Source organism: Rhea americana, unplaced genomic scaffold, assembly GCF_003343005.1.
Source record: "Rhea americana isolate MKP2758 unplaced genomic scaffold, rheAme1 scaffold_0, whole genome shotgun sequence".
Lineage (NCBI taxonomy): Eukaryota > Metazoa > Chordata > Aves > Rheiformes > Rheidae > Rhea > Rhea americana.
The window spans coordinates 20,091,634-20,109,239 of record NW_028185037.1 but is presented as its reverse complement, the minus strand read 5'-3'; the positions used below and the strand labels follow the sequence as shown (position 1 = coordinate 20,109,239).

Sequence of the window (17,606 nt, the reverse complement as noted above, 5' to 3'; positions counted from 1 at the left end):
AGAGGAAAACACTTGGTCATGATATTAGAATAATACAGTAGGATTTTGACCCTGCAAAAGAGAAATGGTGAAGGGTTATAGTCTGAAGAAGTTTKGTAAGTTGCTTCTCCTTTCCTCCCACTCAGTTGGACTACTCCTGTTCTCCGGGAATAGAAAACTGAAGTGATGGATTGCTCTGATTATGCCTAGTCAGGTACACTAAATGGTGTCTCGCTCTGCTGCCTCCTGCAATCTTGCTGCTCCATGTGCTTATCAGGACTGACGTGGAAAAGGTGGATGTTCGTAAACAATAAAGAAATAAAAGAGGAGGTAAAAGACCTCAAATTAGCCTCAGCAAAAAGATTCGTTGGTAACTGAAGATGTGTTGAGGAGGTTAAACTGAGCCACATTTAGAATAGCTAACTGGGATATGCCTGTCAGCTTCAAGATTCAGTAGCGCGCAAAAACCCGTCCTGCTTTTCATGGGTCATTTGCTAGAGAGCAGCTTGCAGCATCTGGAAAGTTTCTTTTTAGCATCCACTTGTGGAATGCTAATGTGGACCTTAGCTCAAGCACCCGTCTTCACTTGAGCCATAAACTCACGACTACTGGAATTATAGTGCTGTGAGTTCACGGTTACCGAGAAAGATTACTCTATTTCTGTCAGTGTGAGACAAAATATGGTCACATGGAAGTTTAGTACTATGACCCAAAGACAGGTAAGTTCAAGACTCAGTATTTTGTCTCAACTTTCCTGTCAGTGCTATCTCCAAGATCTGTACAAAACTGGATAAAGTACTGTTCTAAATCTGTACAAATGGAGCTTTGAACTTCTGTGTTTCTGYGTCTAAATTTGGGTTGTCCACACACAAGAAAATTGAATTCAAACTGGAAAGATGCAAAATGCTATGAAAGCAGTTAGGAGGGCAGTTAGTTAGCAGTTAGGCAGGAAACTAGAAGAGACTGCCTTATTCATCCTAGGAAAAGAAATGCTGGTGGAATATGGCTGCTCTTTATGAATCTATAGCAGTAGGGGAAGCAAACTAGGAGGAGAGCTGTTTAACTAAAAGCTTTATTTATATGGGAACAAGCAGACTATGAATAAATTTGGGCTGAAAATAGGAATATTTTTAGCCATAAGAGGAGTGAGTTTAAGGACAGCCTTTCAGCTGGATTAGTGGAGACAAAAATCCTAACTGAGATAGAGCTCCATCTTTTTATGAAGGGGATTTCCATTGTATGTGAAAGTACGTTCTGGGTTTAATGTATCTTAGTCTCAAGTTCCTAAAATATCTGCCTGATTTTGTACAGTTTCTGCTGATTGGGACAGTATCACATGAGAAAAGCCTCTGGATTGCATTGGCAGGGAAAGGTACTGTCAGTCTGTATATACCTCAGGTGGGCTTGCTTATTTGAGATGAAAGCTACTATTTGGGAAAAAAAAAAAAAAAAGATGAGGTGACTCCAAAGAAAAGTGTCAGCCCAGTATGTTAGACCAGTATAACTGTAGCATCGTAATTACCTTGATACTGCAATTCCAGCAAATCTTCTCTCACGTAACCCTGAATAATGTAAAACTTTTGCTTCAGTTCACCTATTAGCTTAGCTCTTCTGTCTTCAAAGTCCAAGGATAAATCTAAGCCAGACTTAGTACTGGCTCAGTGAGCAACTGGACTGGGTAGTAAGGCTGGGCAATATATTTCCATCAATGTTTCTGTTTCCAAATTTTGAAAAGGCATTCTCAGTCAAAATTGAACTTTTTCCATCACAGAAGTGTTTTAGTTGAATTATTTCAGGTTTTCAAAGACTGAACACACTTGACATTTTGAAAGGAAACTTGAGAAATCTCCTTTTGCTGGCCTTTTCCAGCATAATTGTGTTTTGAGAGTATGAGCAACAGAAATCAAAAATCTTACATTGGAAAGAATAAGCCCAATTCAAAGCATTTGAACTTAGCATTGGTCTTTTTTAATGAAATACATATACCCTTTTAATCAAATCTGTCTATAAATCTGATTGAATCACTGCTTGATCTATATGCGATGTAATGGGGGCGGAATTATGGTGGACTTCACTTGGTCTGGCTGTCAGATCACTGAAGCCAGGTTTCAGCTAATAAAGCTGCTGGAAAATTAGAATGTCTGCAGGGAAAATACGCATTGGCCAAAACTGCAGCCCGCCCAAGTAAAAATTCATGTTTGAGAGCTTTTTTTCAGAAGAGGGTAAAATAAATGCTTGAACCGATGTAAAGGAGTATATGGTTGCAAGGATCTAGAACCAGGAAAACTAGCATTTAGCATCATTACTGAAACTAGAAAAGACCCTTCAAAGCCCAAGGCTGTTGTGTAGCTGCCTAATTCYCGTATTGTAATCACAAAAACAAAACAAAACAAAAAAGAGACAGAAAAGCAAAGGAGAAAGAAGTGGAATTGCTAGTTCCTGCACGCTCGACTGTTCACCTGCTGACACAGAAACTGCACTGGAACAAGCACTTTTACATCTCTATAACTTTGTCCAGGTCCGGAGCAGAGCTTGTATCAGTTTAACTGTATTAGTAAAAGTCATGCCTCCTATTTAATTTACTGGTGTGTTTTTCTAGTGTGGACCCATTAAACATAGTGAGAATCACTAAGCCTTCCATTAGCTACCCTTCTGATAGGGGAAACCCTTGTTTCTCTGAAAGCAGAAAGGAGATAGCAGGTGCCTATAAGTGTTTTCTAAAAGTTTGCAAAATATCCTTTTTTTTCTCCCACAAGGGAACAATCTTCAGTAGATACAGCAGGAAATAAAAGCAGATACACCGGCAAACTCATAACAAATTATCTGTGCTCTCATAAGTCTCTTAGTTTCATAGAGAAGAGGGGAGTCATAGAGGCAAAATGTAATTGCTGTAGTGAAATCACAGCCGAACAAATGGCAGCCTTTGCCTCTCAGAGGGCTCCTCTGGACGTGCTGTGTTTTACTAGATGAGCTTTAACAGCAATTGATGTCGCTCCGATTTGCAAACAAAGCTCTGTGGACTGCAGTGGATAATGACACCACAGGTACGGAGGAGGTGGTTACTCTGGCCGGAAAGATTTGTGTTCAATGTTTTGAGCCACTCTGCTTTTTGCTGACCTTCAGTAACAWTTATTTAGCAGGGGTTTTGTTAAGAATCAGCATCCAAGCCCTGGCAGTGTCAGACTGAGAGAGGTCTCRGGCGTTCAGCAGGGTTGAAGGCTGAAGGTTGTAAACCCTGTCAAGGCTCAGACTTCGTGTATTTTTAGCTTGAAAACAAGTAACCCTCTRAACAAACAAAGCAGAAATTTCTCATACTCCCTTTCTGTCATCAGAGCATAAAAAAGGAAAGGAAGAAGAAACCCATTCACTTTTGGCCTCACATTAAGACATGAGCCCCTACCCTTCTTACTGACTTATTTTTCCCTGGCCCTCAAGAGTRCTGGTGGGATAATCCTAAGCCCTGCAGGCAGGGAGTCCTTCACCCTTCCGCCCTCACTGAGAGTTCTTAGGTCATCACCAATAAACTGATGAACTGTCCGCCAGTAATCTGCCTATCAATATCTCAATTAAAGAGGGGTGAGAAGGCCATTTATGAAGCAAATTGAGGGRAAATAGTACTGACATATATGCAGTAGGAGGCTTTTGGATGTGAAGAAATRGAGGCATCAAAAAGAGTTTGTAATGCAATGAGATTATGTTATAACAGTAGCTAGTTAGAGGCACATACTCAAAGGTTACATTTGGCAAGGAGGGGGAAACTGATAATCCTGCTTATTGTAGCCCTGCGTCTTTGAAGACTGTGCACATTTCTAGCAAAGATCCTGGAAAATTGCTGAAGAGCAGGAAGGATCTCAAAGAAGTGTGGTAAGAATGTCCRCATTTTTAGCGGCTCGTTAGCTACTCCTTAAATGTTTCTGAGGAAATACTTAAAAGCTGAGTCTGTGTATAACTTATAAAACATGTATTGTCTTCCTTGCTGCAGGACTCTGCCCCGAAGAATTCCATATCTAATACTGACTAAGGGATGAAGCTGTGACTATCTCCRAGCAGTATAAGGAGTGAACAGTGATGGAGAGAAATAGGAAGGGGGAGGGGATTGGAATGAGTGCTGTAAAAGAGCACTGTGCTACAGGAGAGCAAAGAAGAATACAGGCTGTGTATCAAAAAAACCTTCCTAATAGCTGGGTCTGCTAGACAGAGGAATAGTTTCCTAAGGGAAGGAGCTGAAACCCTGTTATTTCAATCATTTAAACAAAACTGGACAAAGCCCTGGAGAATATTTTGTAGGGAACAATCATGTGCCAGCCCCCAGGAATAGATAACATGATCTGATAAGTCTTTTCCTAGTGGTTGCTACGATTCTCTTCAGATTGAGATCTTGTTCTGGGCATGATTTGTCTTGGTCTAATGTGATGTGAGCCTCAGGTCAAACCTGACTGTTCCAGAGAACAAAATGGAGGGGAGGAAGTGGAGAAAAGGCGTGCAGGGGTAGAGTCAGAGATAGAGAGCTTGAGTTGAGTGGGAAAATGTTGACTCAGAAATGCTACAGGGCTTTGTGCAGTCACAAATCTCTCAGTGCCAAAGAGATATTAAACACACTGTAGTCCAAATGAAAAGCTTTAATGCTGCACAGCCCTAAAATACATGAGTCTGTGATGTGTAGGGAGCAGAGAACCAGATCACTTGGTGGTTACTGTGAAGCTCCCAAGACTTCTGAACCCAAAGAGTCACTGTCAACCTGCCTGTCCTTAGATTGGAGGTTTGTTATTCTTGCTGTTAYGAGAATTCAGGTAGTCTGCTGATCACTCTTTCCTGCTGCTGATTTGTACTGTTGCTGATTTCTTTAGAAAGCTGGCCAKGCTCAGCTGCAGTCCAGGGAACTGTCAACAACTGACCAGCTGGAAATCCAGAACCAAATCACTGTTGGTTTAGGAAAGAGTCGGGGAAAGGTATTACTATATCTGTTACTAGAATAATGGCCCTTTTCAGTTCCTGTCTCCTCACAGAGSTGGAGAAAAGATCTTTTCTCTCTTCCCAGTCTCTTTTCCCAGACAGAGGAAACCACATAGCTTGTTCTGCAAGCCAGGAGCTGGGGAAAGTATGGGAGGCAGTGGCTGGATGGAAGGTATAATGCTCTTGCTGNTTTTAATTCAGGAGAAAGAATAACTCATTTCTCAAGGGTATGTTCAGCATCACTAGCAACACAACCTTTATTGCCACTAGTGTTGTACCCCCTTTCAGTATCTGGGGCAAATGTGGAGATCATTCCACTACAGACATCACTGCAGAGATGAGTAGAGATGATAATTGTTATGGCAGGACAGTAACAACTAACAAGTATTTGTATCCTTGACTTCCTGGGACTCCAGGGATGTTATACCAGGAAGCAGTTACTTTGGATGCTCTACCTTCTTATGCAAAAGAATTGTCAATGATTGCAGTTACCTCTTATCTAAGGAGTACAAGTAGAAGCTGTRTAAGTTCAACAAAAGCAGGTTTGAGACAATCAAGTCTTCTGTGTCTGCAGCACACAGACAAGCAAAAAAAGATTGTCAGTGTTTTTTGTAGCCTTTTGAAAATTTCTTCTTTCCTTTGTTTAAGAACYGTTTTTACTGAATTAAATTTTTACTGAGAAAAATGGAAAAGTTGTATATGCCCCCCCCCGAAAAAAAGATGTAGAACTCTCAAACATTTTATTTTTTAAAGCAACATTTTGCAAGTTTTAGCTTTTGCTAGAAATAAGCGGTTTCCTGAGCAGCAGAACTAATGACAYCCATTTTCCTGTGTTCTGCAATAAAATCCACCATTACTCTTGAACCTTATCTACAGTCTTCCCCTTGTAAGAGGACAGGCATCACATCACAGGATGTGTCATAAGATGATGGAGACACATCTCTCTAGTTTTCTCCCATCTCCCATGGCCCCACATCTCTTTCTATCTTGCAGGTCGCCCTGCTCCTGTTTTTCTCTTTTTCTTTTCTTTTCTTTTTTTCTTTTTTTTTTTTTTTTTGCCTTTAACTGGCCAGACAGGAAGCTGATGGATTTGTAGCAGGATTTGGACTGTGGGTGTGTTGATTTTTTTGGACTCTTTGTGTATATTCACAGATTGGCCAGATGGCAGGCCCAACAGAACAGATTACTATCAAGTTCACATTACAACTTCTTTTAAGTACTGGAAATTGATGAGTGACTTCAAAGCAATTGAGGAGGAAAGACAGATGGGTAGAGAAATATATATATGTGGCTCAGCCTTATCAAGAAATGAGGATAAAAACAGAACTATTTTTCAAAAAAATCTTCTTATGCAGTGGTGTAAACTTGTGAGCCTATTCTCGCATTGCCCCAGTGGGTATCTGAAAGGCCCAAATGTTGTGATCAACTCTATGCTTCCCCAGTAGACAGAAGCAACAGGTCTCAAGATGGGGGAACAGTGTCCCCCTCAGGGTTGTGGGGTGCAGGAGAAGCATGAAATGYTTCCCAGGAGAAGCAGAGAATCCTCCAAGTCTCTCTGGTTGTGAAGAAAGTGGAAACTGCCTGGGCGCTCACCTTTGATGGGCGTATGGTTAAATGAGCACATTTGGCTACTGCTACTCTGCCCCAGCAAAATGAATGAACACTACTTCTCCCTCCCCTCTTCCCCCCCCYCCCCCCAGTAGCGATCCTTAGGGCAGGAGGAGAGCTCATCTCTTGTCTTTTTCTTTCTGGCCTGAGACCCTCAAAAATGTATTTATGTTGCTGTTGGACTTCAGGCGGGGAAGGAGAAAGTAACCCAAATCTGTGCAGTTTGAGAACGTCAGAAACACARTTCTCTGGTGTCTGCCATGGAGGTGACCTTACTGACAGCCTTACTGGGACTGAGACACTCTGYCTGCCTTGATCCTCTAAGAATTTTGGGAGGAATATAAGAATGTTGTCAGAGTATGCAGGGATGCGACAAGGAAGGCTAAAGGCCCATGTGTAATTAAATCTGGCAAGGGATGTCCAGGACAACAAGGGCTTCTTCAAACACATCAATAGTAAAAAGAAGATTAGAGAAAATGTGGGCCCACTACTGAGTGGGGTGGATGGCCTGGTGACGAAGGATACAGAGAAGGCAGAGTTACTGAATGTGTATGAAAGGTCAAATCTTTGAAAGGTAATGGAGAACAGGAGAGGTGCCTGAGGACTGGAAGAAAGCCAGTGTCACTCCTTTCTTAAAAAGGGGCAAGAAAGAGAACCCAGGAAACTACAGGCCAGTCAGCCTCACCTCCATCCCTGCAAATGTGATGGAACAACTGATTCTAAATGCCATCTCTGAACATGTGGGGGAGAAGAAGGTGGTCAGGAGTAGTCAGCATGGATAACTTTCTAGCATGGATAGCCTTCAAGCATGATAGCCTTCTAGGCTGGCATGACTGGCTGGGTAGGTGAAGGGAGAGCAGTGGATGTTGCGTACCTTGACTTCAGCAAGGCTTTCTATGGTGGACGGTGAGGTGGATTAAGAAATATTTGAATGGCAGAGCTCAGAGGGTTGTCATCAATGCTGCAGAGTCTAGCTGGAGGCCTGTAGCTAGCAATGTCCCCAGCGAGTCAGTGCTGGGTCCAGTCTTACTCAACTTATTCATCAATGACCTGGATGAGGGGACGGAGTGCCTCCTCAGCAAGTTTRCTGATGATACCTAGCTGGGAGGAGTGGCTGATAMAACTGAGGGCTGTGCTGCCATTCAGAGATGCCATTCATGGGTTCCAGTTTCATAAAGCAGAAGGTCTATGACAGCAAGGCAATGCATGATGACTGTAGACCAGTCTGCAATGGAGAGAGTTAGGAAACGGGAGGCTAGAGAAGCCAGTGTTGTGGAGGGACGCATGGCTTTGAGGATAGTGTTGCTGATACAGCAGTATTTACCAGTATTTTTGTTGAGCCCTTCAACCTGATTTTTGATGAGCCTTGGCTATCGGGCTGCYGCCACTCAGTTCGCTGACAGGTAGCTCATTTGGCCTGATGTGCTGAATGTGCTTACAGAAATCGCTATTTCTGGGCTAACTTCATAGGCTGAGGCAGTCATCTRTCCTGATTCACAATGTTCACTGGTCAGGACTGACCACCCACCTACAAGAAAAAAGGCTTCAGCTGCSATCTGACCTGCAAGTCAGTGGATCAGAGGAGAACCAAACCTYCTCCTCCCTACTTCTCTGCTGGGCYGCATRTGTATTTGTGTGTGTCTGCCTATYCAATCAGAGCTCTACTGACCTTCATTTGAAGTTGTTTTCCCTGAACATTTTGAAAGCTTGGTTCCAAGAKCAACAAGAAAAGACTTCAGCGCTCATATTGCGTTTAATAAAGCTAGAGAAGCCTGCTGCATCCTTGCTGTTTGTAACAGGAGATCTTGTGTAGGTCTTGATTCAATATGAAGCGGTGAGTGTAATTTCCAGGCAAGCATGGCCTTATCTCTTCAGCCAGGACTTGGAAGCAGTCACAACAGAGCAGAGGTGAGAGGCTGAGTCAGCCTTGTCAAGGGATTTTGGATCTGAGGGTGCAGCTAGTGCTGGTACATCCTTTCTTCTCTCACTCTCTCTGTTCATGTCTTTGCAGCTTTAGATGATACTGTCTCATATTTCTTCACCTGCCCATAGGAGTGCCACACTTTGACCTGATTTTAGAGACTGTGTTTTAAGCAGATTGGAGGGGGAGTGCTGTACAAAACCAAAGGACATTATGCACGTGAYATATTGGAGTGAGATACCTGAAGGACTGGAAAGAGAATTGAAGGAAAAAGGGGGTCCTGCAGATGTTCAGGGACAAATGCAGCAGGTGTTAGAGAGAGCCCAGATATGTGGGAGAAAGAAGAGAGAGCAAGTTAAAGATACTCTTTTACCAGGAGGTTGATGTATTAAGATGGCAACTTACATCCAGGTAAAGCAGAATCAAGCTATGGTGGACAGAGATCAGCACTTTTCCTGACAGAGATATGATTTACTCTCTGATTTTCTTACAGAAGAATGGCTTTGTGCTGGTAAATGAGTTGTTGGTAACTACCAGTTAGATGAAATTTCTGTCCATCTCTCACCACCACTGTGGTGGAGTTCTGCAGCTGAATAACATTGCCAACAGTGGAGAGCTGAAGTTTGTGGTAAGAAATGAACAGGAGTGCTTTTGACTGAAATTTTTGAATGAAGATGCAATTAAATAGAATATAATCACCCAAGAAAGAGGGAATTAGCGATAGTGTTCTGCTCTTGCAAAAAAGTTTAAGGGGATGTTTAACCACGCATGGTCCAAGATCAATCCTAAAGGTGGGGTCTGCAAGCATTCATTGCTTTCTAGCAATTGCTTGGTCATTCATACATGTTAGCATGTGTTATTCACCAGCTATGATGGGGCTTTTTCCCCTGCTGCTCAGGAACCTGAGCCTTGTGGCTTGTCATGCCTGTCCCTGAGGGTCTTTTTGCTGTTACCAGAGTCAAATAGCAGAAACTCCTTTCCCAGTCCTTCTTGAAAGCAGTTTTGTTCATACCATGAAGACAGCATCATTTCTTCTCTCTGCTCAAAGCACGAGTAGCCCAGGCTGTTCTTTGTGGCAGTTTCCCTGACGTAGATAAACCTCTGAAGTGAGTGTGTAACATCAGGAAGATGTTTTAATCTGAATTATGCTTTCCTGTCTGAGTAACAGGTGCCATTATCTTCTTTTCATTATCTCACACTCAGAACTACTGCCAGCATGAGTAAGAAAGGCTTGAGTCATGGAAATGGAGTAGCTGTTGTCGAAGACCAGGCCCAAATGTCCGTCACTGGGATGAATGATATGTAGATGAATGATGGGAGAAACCTACTCCTGCGAGAAACAAAATGTCCCTCATGAATAATACAGAATGTCATTGTTTCAAGATTCAAGACCTCTAAAACCTGTTGTAAATTGAATGTAAATGTGAATGAGGCTTACTGTTCTGCAGCTACACACTGGCTTGAGTACTAACTATAAATAACTTATCACTGCCACATTTCATTTTTATCATTTAGCACTGACCATGTATTTGGCCTGGTATCAATAGATATCTAGAGACAAACCTCCCCCAAACTGCTGACAGAATAGAGCCCTCTATGGAGAAGCACCCTTTACCTTGCACTACATTGTCTATATCTGTGCTACTGATTAGAACAGGACCTGTTTTTCAGAGGCCAACAGATGTGGCATGGAGAATGTGTAACAGCTAGATCCTCGTACTGCCCCAGCGTGGTGCTTGATTGGAGTGGTCCTAGACTGATGCTAACCTCCAAGGACATTGCCTGGGACAGTGCTGGGAAAGGCCAAGGCTGTGACAGGAACTGTGCTTTAACAAAGTGGACARTCACAAGCTGGTGCTGGAATCCATCCCTTGGCCCAGTTTAATTTGCTGGCGTAGGTATTGCCTTGCAGTCTTAAAGAGATGGTTACTATGTAGATATAACACATGGAAAACCTTCAGGATTTTTCCTCACAATGTTTAATTTTTGCTATGAATTGCCTTATTCTGGGCAGTGTGCATCATTGCAATAGCATAGCATTGTTTTTTTTTTTTTTTGAGATGCTTTTTGTTCCAGAAGCAAAATATTACTCAGGAGGATTCATGTTGGAGGACAACTCAGACTTTATGGGCATGTATATACCCTGCAGCTGAGCATGGTGCAAAGATCACTGATGTAGATCTAAGCAAGCTGATCTATCCACATGAAGCAGTGCACTGCCAGAGATACTTGCTCAAGGCCTGAACTGAGCAGAACATTGCATCTGTGTTGATAAACTATCTACAAAAGAGAGACAATCTCTTCTATACAGGAGGTATGGACATGAAATCATACTAGCTGGAGAGACATTCAAAATAAAGAAGTGGAGGTGATTTTTTAAAGAACACAGGGTTGATCTATGGACTTCCTTGCCACAGGATGCTGTAGATGCAAAAATTTTRCGCAGATGCAAGGAGAGAATGGACAAGGTTGTGGAAGAGAAATCCATTGTAGGAACAGTGAAACCATACCTGGGTCAAGAAGTGCTTGAGCTACAAATATCTTATATACTTTTACCATTCTCATATTTTTCCCTAGCCATCTCCTTCTGGTCACTTGTGGATTCACTGCGCTCTATTGCATGCTACAGGCATGGCCTGGTACCCCAGCACACTTGCTCTGATGTCTCTTTAGAAGCAAGGGGAAGCTTATCTGTGCTTGTCTTCTTGAGTAGACCTCGCATAAACTGTAGTAAGGGGTTTCCCTCTGGGTCTCATTTGAAAGGCACCGTGGAAAATAAGCTTTCCACAGGAGAGAGGACAAGAGCTGGAAAAAAATCAAAGACAGAGAAGACAGCAAGCAACAAATTACCCATTTAGTATAAGCTCCTATGGTCTGACCATTTGCCTCACTTGTCTAAACCTTCCTGCAGTTCTGCCTGACATCTGTAGTGCAGCCTTTTCCATAACTTGGAGGAGGTGACATTTGCGGTAGATTGGTGCTTTGTACTCCAAAACTGGAATAACACTCTGAGACATGACATTTTTTCATTCCAAACTATTCTTCTTGGTRCCAAACTAGACAAGTTCCGTCTTGAAAGCTTAGACAATTGAGAGGGATTATAAAAGAGAGAGAGGGCACTAATGAAATCACTTTCTGTCAAGGTGAAAGTTATTTAGACTCTCCTTGATCATTCAAATGTTTTCTCCTTAAATATCAGACAAGTCTGCCTGCTCTGGTCATGCTGCTCTATTGTGGAACACAGCACACTGGACAGTACACTAGATGGAGGCACAAGTATTTTCCTAGATGCGGATCAAGRTAAAACTCTGTCTATATACACTCCATCAATACATACTATTACTGTAACCTATAAATAAGGAGCAGCTGGCCTTCTAATGAATTCTGTTAGATAAAATAACAAGGTTTGACCATTTTTCCAAAAGCTCAAGGATGCTCTGCTGCTCAACCTAATGCTCTGTGAGCAGAACAGCCCCTCCTAACTTTAAGAATTTCTCTTATCACATAGATGGGGTGACCTATCCATTTACAAAATAAGCAGAAATCTCTCTATTTTCAGAAGAAAGAACTGGCCTGAGTGTTTTGCTCCCTGGCACACAGCAGATRTATCGCATTATGGACATCTCCCCTTTGAACACATGAGCAGCCTTTCTGTTATCTCAGTTCCTTGGCTCGTTAGGGGATGCATTCTCTGAATCTAGTTATAATCACTTCTGTTTGACCTTTCTTCCTTCATCACAGAAGAGAAAGAAATATCAATGCCATGTTTAATCTAATGCTCTATTTCTCTTTAATCCTGGCGTTTCTTACTGTTCTTTTGGAGCCCTCTCTATAACCTGCAAAAGGACAGTGKCATTTGTGTGGAGGAATTTAACAGAAGTCCCTAGGCTGAATATTGGTAGCTGAAATCTGCTACCAAAGCAATTGCTTTTGCCTATTCATGCCTGATGCAAGTGAAACCTATCTACTTGGAGAGAGACCTCGTCCACCACAGAGGACTATTTCCTATCAGAATGTGTCTCTGTGCACCTCTTCCTCTGGCAAACACTGACCTTCTCTTTCATCCCATGAGCAATCTCTGATGGTAAAAAGGCAGGCCTTTATTTCAAATTTTAACTTTATAGAATCTTGGAGAATGTGAACTGTTGGGGTTTGTTTTTCACCTATTCTGTAGTGCTAAAGTAATTGAGAATTTGGTCTTTGAGATCTTTTCAAAACGTTAATTATAGAGTGCTGAAGTCAATGACTAAGGTACCTACTCTTTAAAGACATGTGACTGGAGAAATATATCAATCTGATCCCCTACACATGAGTTTATTTGTAAACTCTTATTCCAAGTTCATGAATAAGCCTTGTCTTTCCYCCAGCTTCATGATCAAAATATGGTAAGAGGTACATAATTTAATATTGTGAAAACTGAGGAGGAATATGTTCCGGGGCAGAATAGAAATCAGAATTTCTGGATCTTTTGTATACTTTTGTGAATTGGAGAGAAATTATAGTCTGCTTGTGACAGTACTTTCCTATCTGTAAAATAGGGATATGAATATATTCCTGTCTTATAAGAGAGAGTTGTGAGTCTGAGTTAATTACAAAGTCKGTGATGAACTTCAGAAATTCAACTGTGAGATAGTCTGTAAGCATATAATAYTAATGTTTTATAATCTCCCTAAAATATCTTTGTGGATATCTTTAGTAAGTGGGATATAATGATATCMAAAGAAATCTTTTTTCACTCCAACCATTCTCTTTAGAACCCAAAGTGAAAGCTGTTTCCACCAACTGCCATCTCTGTAACCATCTGGAAAATCACATTTTCTGAAGCTTTCTTTCTCTTTATCAGCTGTAACTAAAGCTATAAAATGGGAAGATGTCCCTGGTTTAATTAACACCCCTGTTGTTCAAAAGCTGATCTTAGTAATGAGAGGCAATTATAGGCTTTATTGAGGGACAGTCAGGTGGAACAAATCCAGCATCAATCTATTGGAGGCACTTCCCCTTCCAGGTAATTTTGAAAATGCTTTTTACAATGAACAGGCTACGTGGCCCAATGCAACAGGTGAATATATTTGTTTTGTAACATGAAAAATAATGTCTTCATTTTAAAATTTATCTACAACTGTTTTTTCTTCCATTCTATCTGCCAACAACTATCAACTGAGCTAACAAAATGCTTGTTGCCCATTAGGAGGGTATTCTTACTGGTTTTCTAATTTTCTTTCTGTTGTCCAGTGTTGCTTTTCATTTGGAAGGTTGCTCTGTGTTCACGTTTTTTTTTTTTTTTTTCTAGCAAAACTGCAGAGTCAGAGGTGCATCCACAGGCTAGGTGGAGTTTTGGTTTCTGCACCTCAAAAAAGACATGGCAAGGCTAAAGAAGGTCTAGAGAAGGGAATTAAAATGATCAAGAGCATGGGATGTCTGCTATATGAGAAGAGGCTATAAAGGCTGCAGCTTCAGTTTGGACAGGAGACTGCTGAGGGCAGGAGTAGAGCTGAGGTTTACAAACTCATGAAGGTGGTGGATAAGGTGGATGTAGAACTGAAATAAAGAGATATATTTACAATTATAAAGCACATTTTTATGCAGCAGGTAGTGAACTTCTACAATCTGTTGCCACAAGAGTATCAACAGGCTAAAAAAAATTCATTAGGCAAATGTATAAGCATCAGGTCCCTAATTAGATTGTGAAGGTGATGGACAAGGCTGAAACAGTATGAGAGAAATGGTCTTCAGGGAGTGCCATGCTCACCTAGTCTGCCCAATAGTATCTGAGATGCTGTCTGGCCTCCAGTTTCTGGTCTATAGGAATGTGGATCTGCTGTATGTCCTGTGTATTATCTGCCAGRTTATACACAGATAACGGATTGTCAGAGGTCACAAATGATACTAGGCAGCTCTGTCTGGGCTACTGCTTTGAACCTTCAGTGTCTACAATGCAGGCATCTACATTTGAGCTAGTTGGGGAAGGCAGAGCTCTACTCATGATTAAGACACCTGCATTTAGGTGTTGTATATTGGATTGTGCAGGAGATGTCTAAATTTTTTTGTAGTCAGCAGAGATCTAGTCAGTCTGATGAGGACCTAGTCAATATAGTCAGTGGAGCCATCTCATCTTGCCATAAGGTAAACAGATGTGTGGATGGTCAGTTAAATGACCTCTCCCACCTGTTTTCATTAAATCTCTGTTGACTATAATAGAAGCTTTGACATCTAGCGCACATGTAGATACCTAAATTTAGGTATGTTAATCTTGAACTTAGTTCTGTCCCTGCCTTTCTGTTATAATCACTGTAGACAAATAGATGTTATCTGAGAACAATTCATTGATCTGTTTCAGATCTCTAGGTGTAGACGACATGAACTGTGCTTGGGAAGTGCTGATTTCTAATCTGACTTTAAGAGGAATGTAGCTAGTGGTATATACATTGTCAGCTTCATGGCCAGGTGAGTCCCAGTCATCATTTCAGGAACTTTGGTACTGTCACTTACCATCTTAATACCAAATGTAGATTTCTAAAGCAGTATGRTGTGAAATTACAATTTTTGAAATAGAACCTCCCACACTTGTGGTGTGATTTTGAATGAAAGTTCAGCTATGATTTTATTCTCTGTAAACCTTGCTCTGAAGCATGCTACATCCTTTGTCCTTGAGTAGTTCAGCATCCTGACACAGTTGCCTCTGCCAGCCTGCCTATAAAAGCTGTAGGACTGTAAAAGGAGTTGATAAGTTGTTCATTCTACAATAATTCAAGATAGAGCAGGCATTAAACCCCTAAAATCCCATGGTATTTCAGCAGTGAGTGGCTTTCACAGGTTGTCTAGGAAMAGGGTTACTTCTATATGGAGGGCCGTTTGAAAAGGAGATTCTTCAGTTGGTAGTTCTATGGAAGTTGTTGACTTCTCTTTGCCAGCAGATACAGAATTTGGATATCATCAGTGGAGCCTGATTTTGGGACAAGCCAACACCACTCTTTCTTGTTCAGGAGACTGCGTCATTACTTAACGTAGGATGTCTTGCCCATTCTTTCGTCTTCCTCACTCCTGTGTTTTTTGTGTCTTGTTTATTTTTTATGGATACAGAATATGAGTATGGAGATAGGAAGATTCTCTGAGTGTGGTGACCTCTGAGCCACTGTGGTTTTGAATCTGCTGCAATGTTTGAGTTACTGAGGTTCAGGAGCTGTGGTAATCAACCACCTTGCTGACTGTATTGTCTTTTCGTTCCCTCTCCCAGGTTATGGACATGCTGCCCCGGGGACTGACGCGGGGAAGGCCTTTTGCATGTTCTACGCAGTTCTGGGGATCCCACTGACACTCGTCATGTTCCAGAGCTTGGGCGAGCGCATGAACACCTTCGTCAAGTACCTCTTGAAACGCATCAAAAAGTGCTGTGGGATGAGGAGCACCGAGGTCTCCATGGAAAACATGGTCACTGTGGGTTTCTTCTCCTGTATGGGAACACTCTGCATTGGAGCAGCAGCCTTTTCCCAGTATGAGGAATGGAGCTTTTTCCATGCTTACTATTACTGCTTTATAACATTGACTACAATAGGGTTTGGAGACTATGTGGCCCTGCAGACCAAAGGGGCCCTTCAAAAGAAGCCTCTCTATGTGGCTTTTAGCTTTATGTACATTCTAGTAGGGTTGACAGTCATTGGGGCATTTCTAAATCTGGTTGTTCTCAGGTTCTTAACCATGAACAGCGAGGACGAGAGGCGGGATGCCGAGGAACGGGCGTCCCTGGCAGGGAACCGCAACAGCATGATTATCCACATCCAAGAGGACTCCCAGCACGGTCGGCCGCGGTACAAGGCCGAAGTTACAGACCTTCAGTCAGTTTGTTCCTGCATGTGTTACAGGTCCCATGAGTACACCAGCCGGGTGGTGTCCCACCAAAATTCGTTCAGCTCAAAGCTGAACCCCCAGTACTTTCACTCCATCTCTTACAAGATAGAGGAGATCTCGCCAAGCACATTAAAAAACAGCCTTTTCCCATCTCCTGTCAGCTCCGTCTCACCTGGGTTGCACAGCTTTACAGATAACCACAGGCTGATGAAAAGGCGAAAGTCCATATAAAGTGATCTGTCTTCATTTGCTTTCCTTGTTTTCCCCAGTTTTTCTTCGTTGTTTTGTTTTTATTTTGTTCCTTGAGTGAGACGGAGTGAGGCCAAAGGGAGTAGAGCAAGCCAGTCCTCCTCTGAGACTCAGCTCTTGAGCATGAAGCATGGATTATTACTGTTCCAGCAAAGTATGCCTTACATTACCCCCTCGGTGGATGTCAGAGGATTCAAGGTGACGTGAAGTGGGTACCAAATCCAAAGTTGCACACACAGCTGGGAGCCTTCATGTGCCGCTGGCACTCCTGACCTAATAAACTATTTTCCTCACAAGCAGGTTGCTGCGTGCGAGCGTGCTTGCGTGCGTGTTGGGTATGTGCGTGTGTATGTGTGCGTGCAATTCCACAACTAGTGCCATGTGACAGAAATTAAAGCATCAGGTATWATTTTTTTTTCCCCTTGAAGCAATTGTGTTCCAGCCTGCTTTTAACTTTTAGATTGCTTCCAAAAAAGAATGGGGTGGGAGGGGAGGCAATTTGTTTTGTTTTTTGCCAAGTCAAGCATGCGCCATAAGCAGCCAATATACCAGGTGTATCATGATAAATTTTCTAATGCTAGATTTTAGATTGTATTAACATAAAAAGGCAGGAAAAGATGGATCACTTTAGCTTGCCAGTTCAAAATTTAAAAAAATAAAATAAAGCATGCACTTTGTAAAACTGGTATGCATATTAAAAACACAAGAAAAACTAGCAATGGAATTAATAATCAAAAGCAAATAATCCTATTGATTTAACTATATTTATTTTTCACCATTTGCAATTGTTCCAACAATTTGCTGTGCAAGTGGAATTTTTATGATAAATGGGAGAATTGTTGGAAGTAAAGAGTGTCTATTTTGTTATTTTTTATTTTATTTATAAAATTTTATTATTATTATTATTAATTATTATTATTACTACTATTATTTTATTGTGCAGCAATTACCTGCATGAATAGGAATTATATTTTTTGGAATGCTTGGATTAGGATGGGTATAAATAGGTGGATGTATATTTTTTTCTTATATAACAGTGACAGGGCATTCC

At 41.7% G+C, this 17,606-nt stretch overlaps 1 protein-coding gene across 1 annotated transcript in view; it reads left to right on the top strand.

Annotated features, from left to right (window-relative positions):
* KCNK9 (potassium two pore domain channel subfamily K member 9) overlaps positions 1 to 16,537 on the top strand; it is an 86,941-nt gene extending 70,404 nt beyond the window's left edge. Inside the window, exon 2 of the mRNA XM_085326254.1 lies at positions 15,696 to 16,537. Within this exon, the coding sequence (XP_085182380.1) occupies positions 15,696 to 16,537 (842 nt within the window). The remainder of the gene's footprint in view (positions 1 to 15,695) is intronic.
* Positions 16,538 to 17,606: the final 1,069 nt, after the last annotated feature.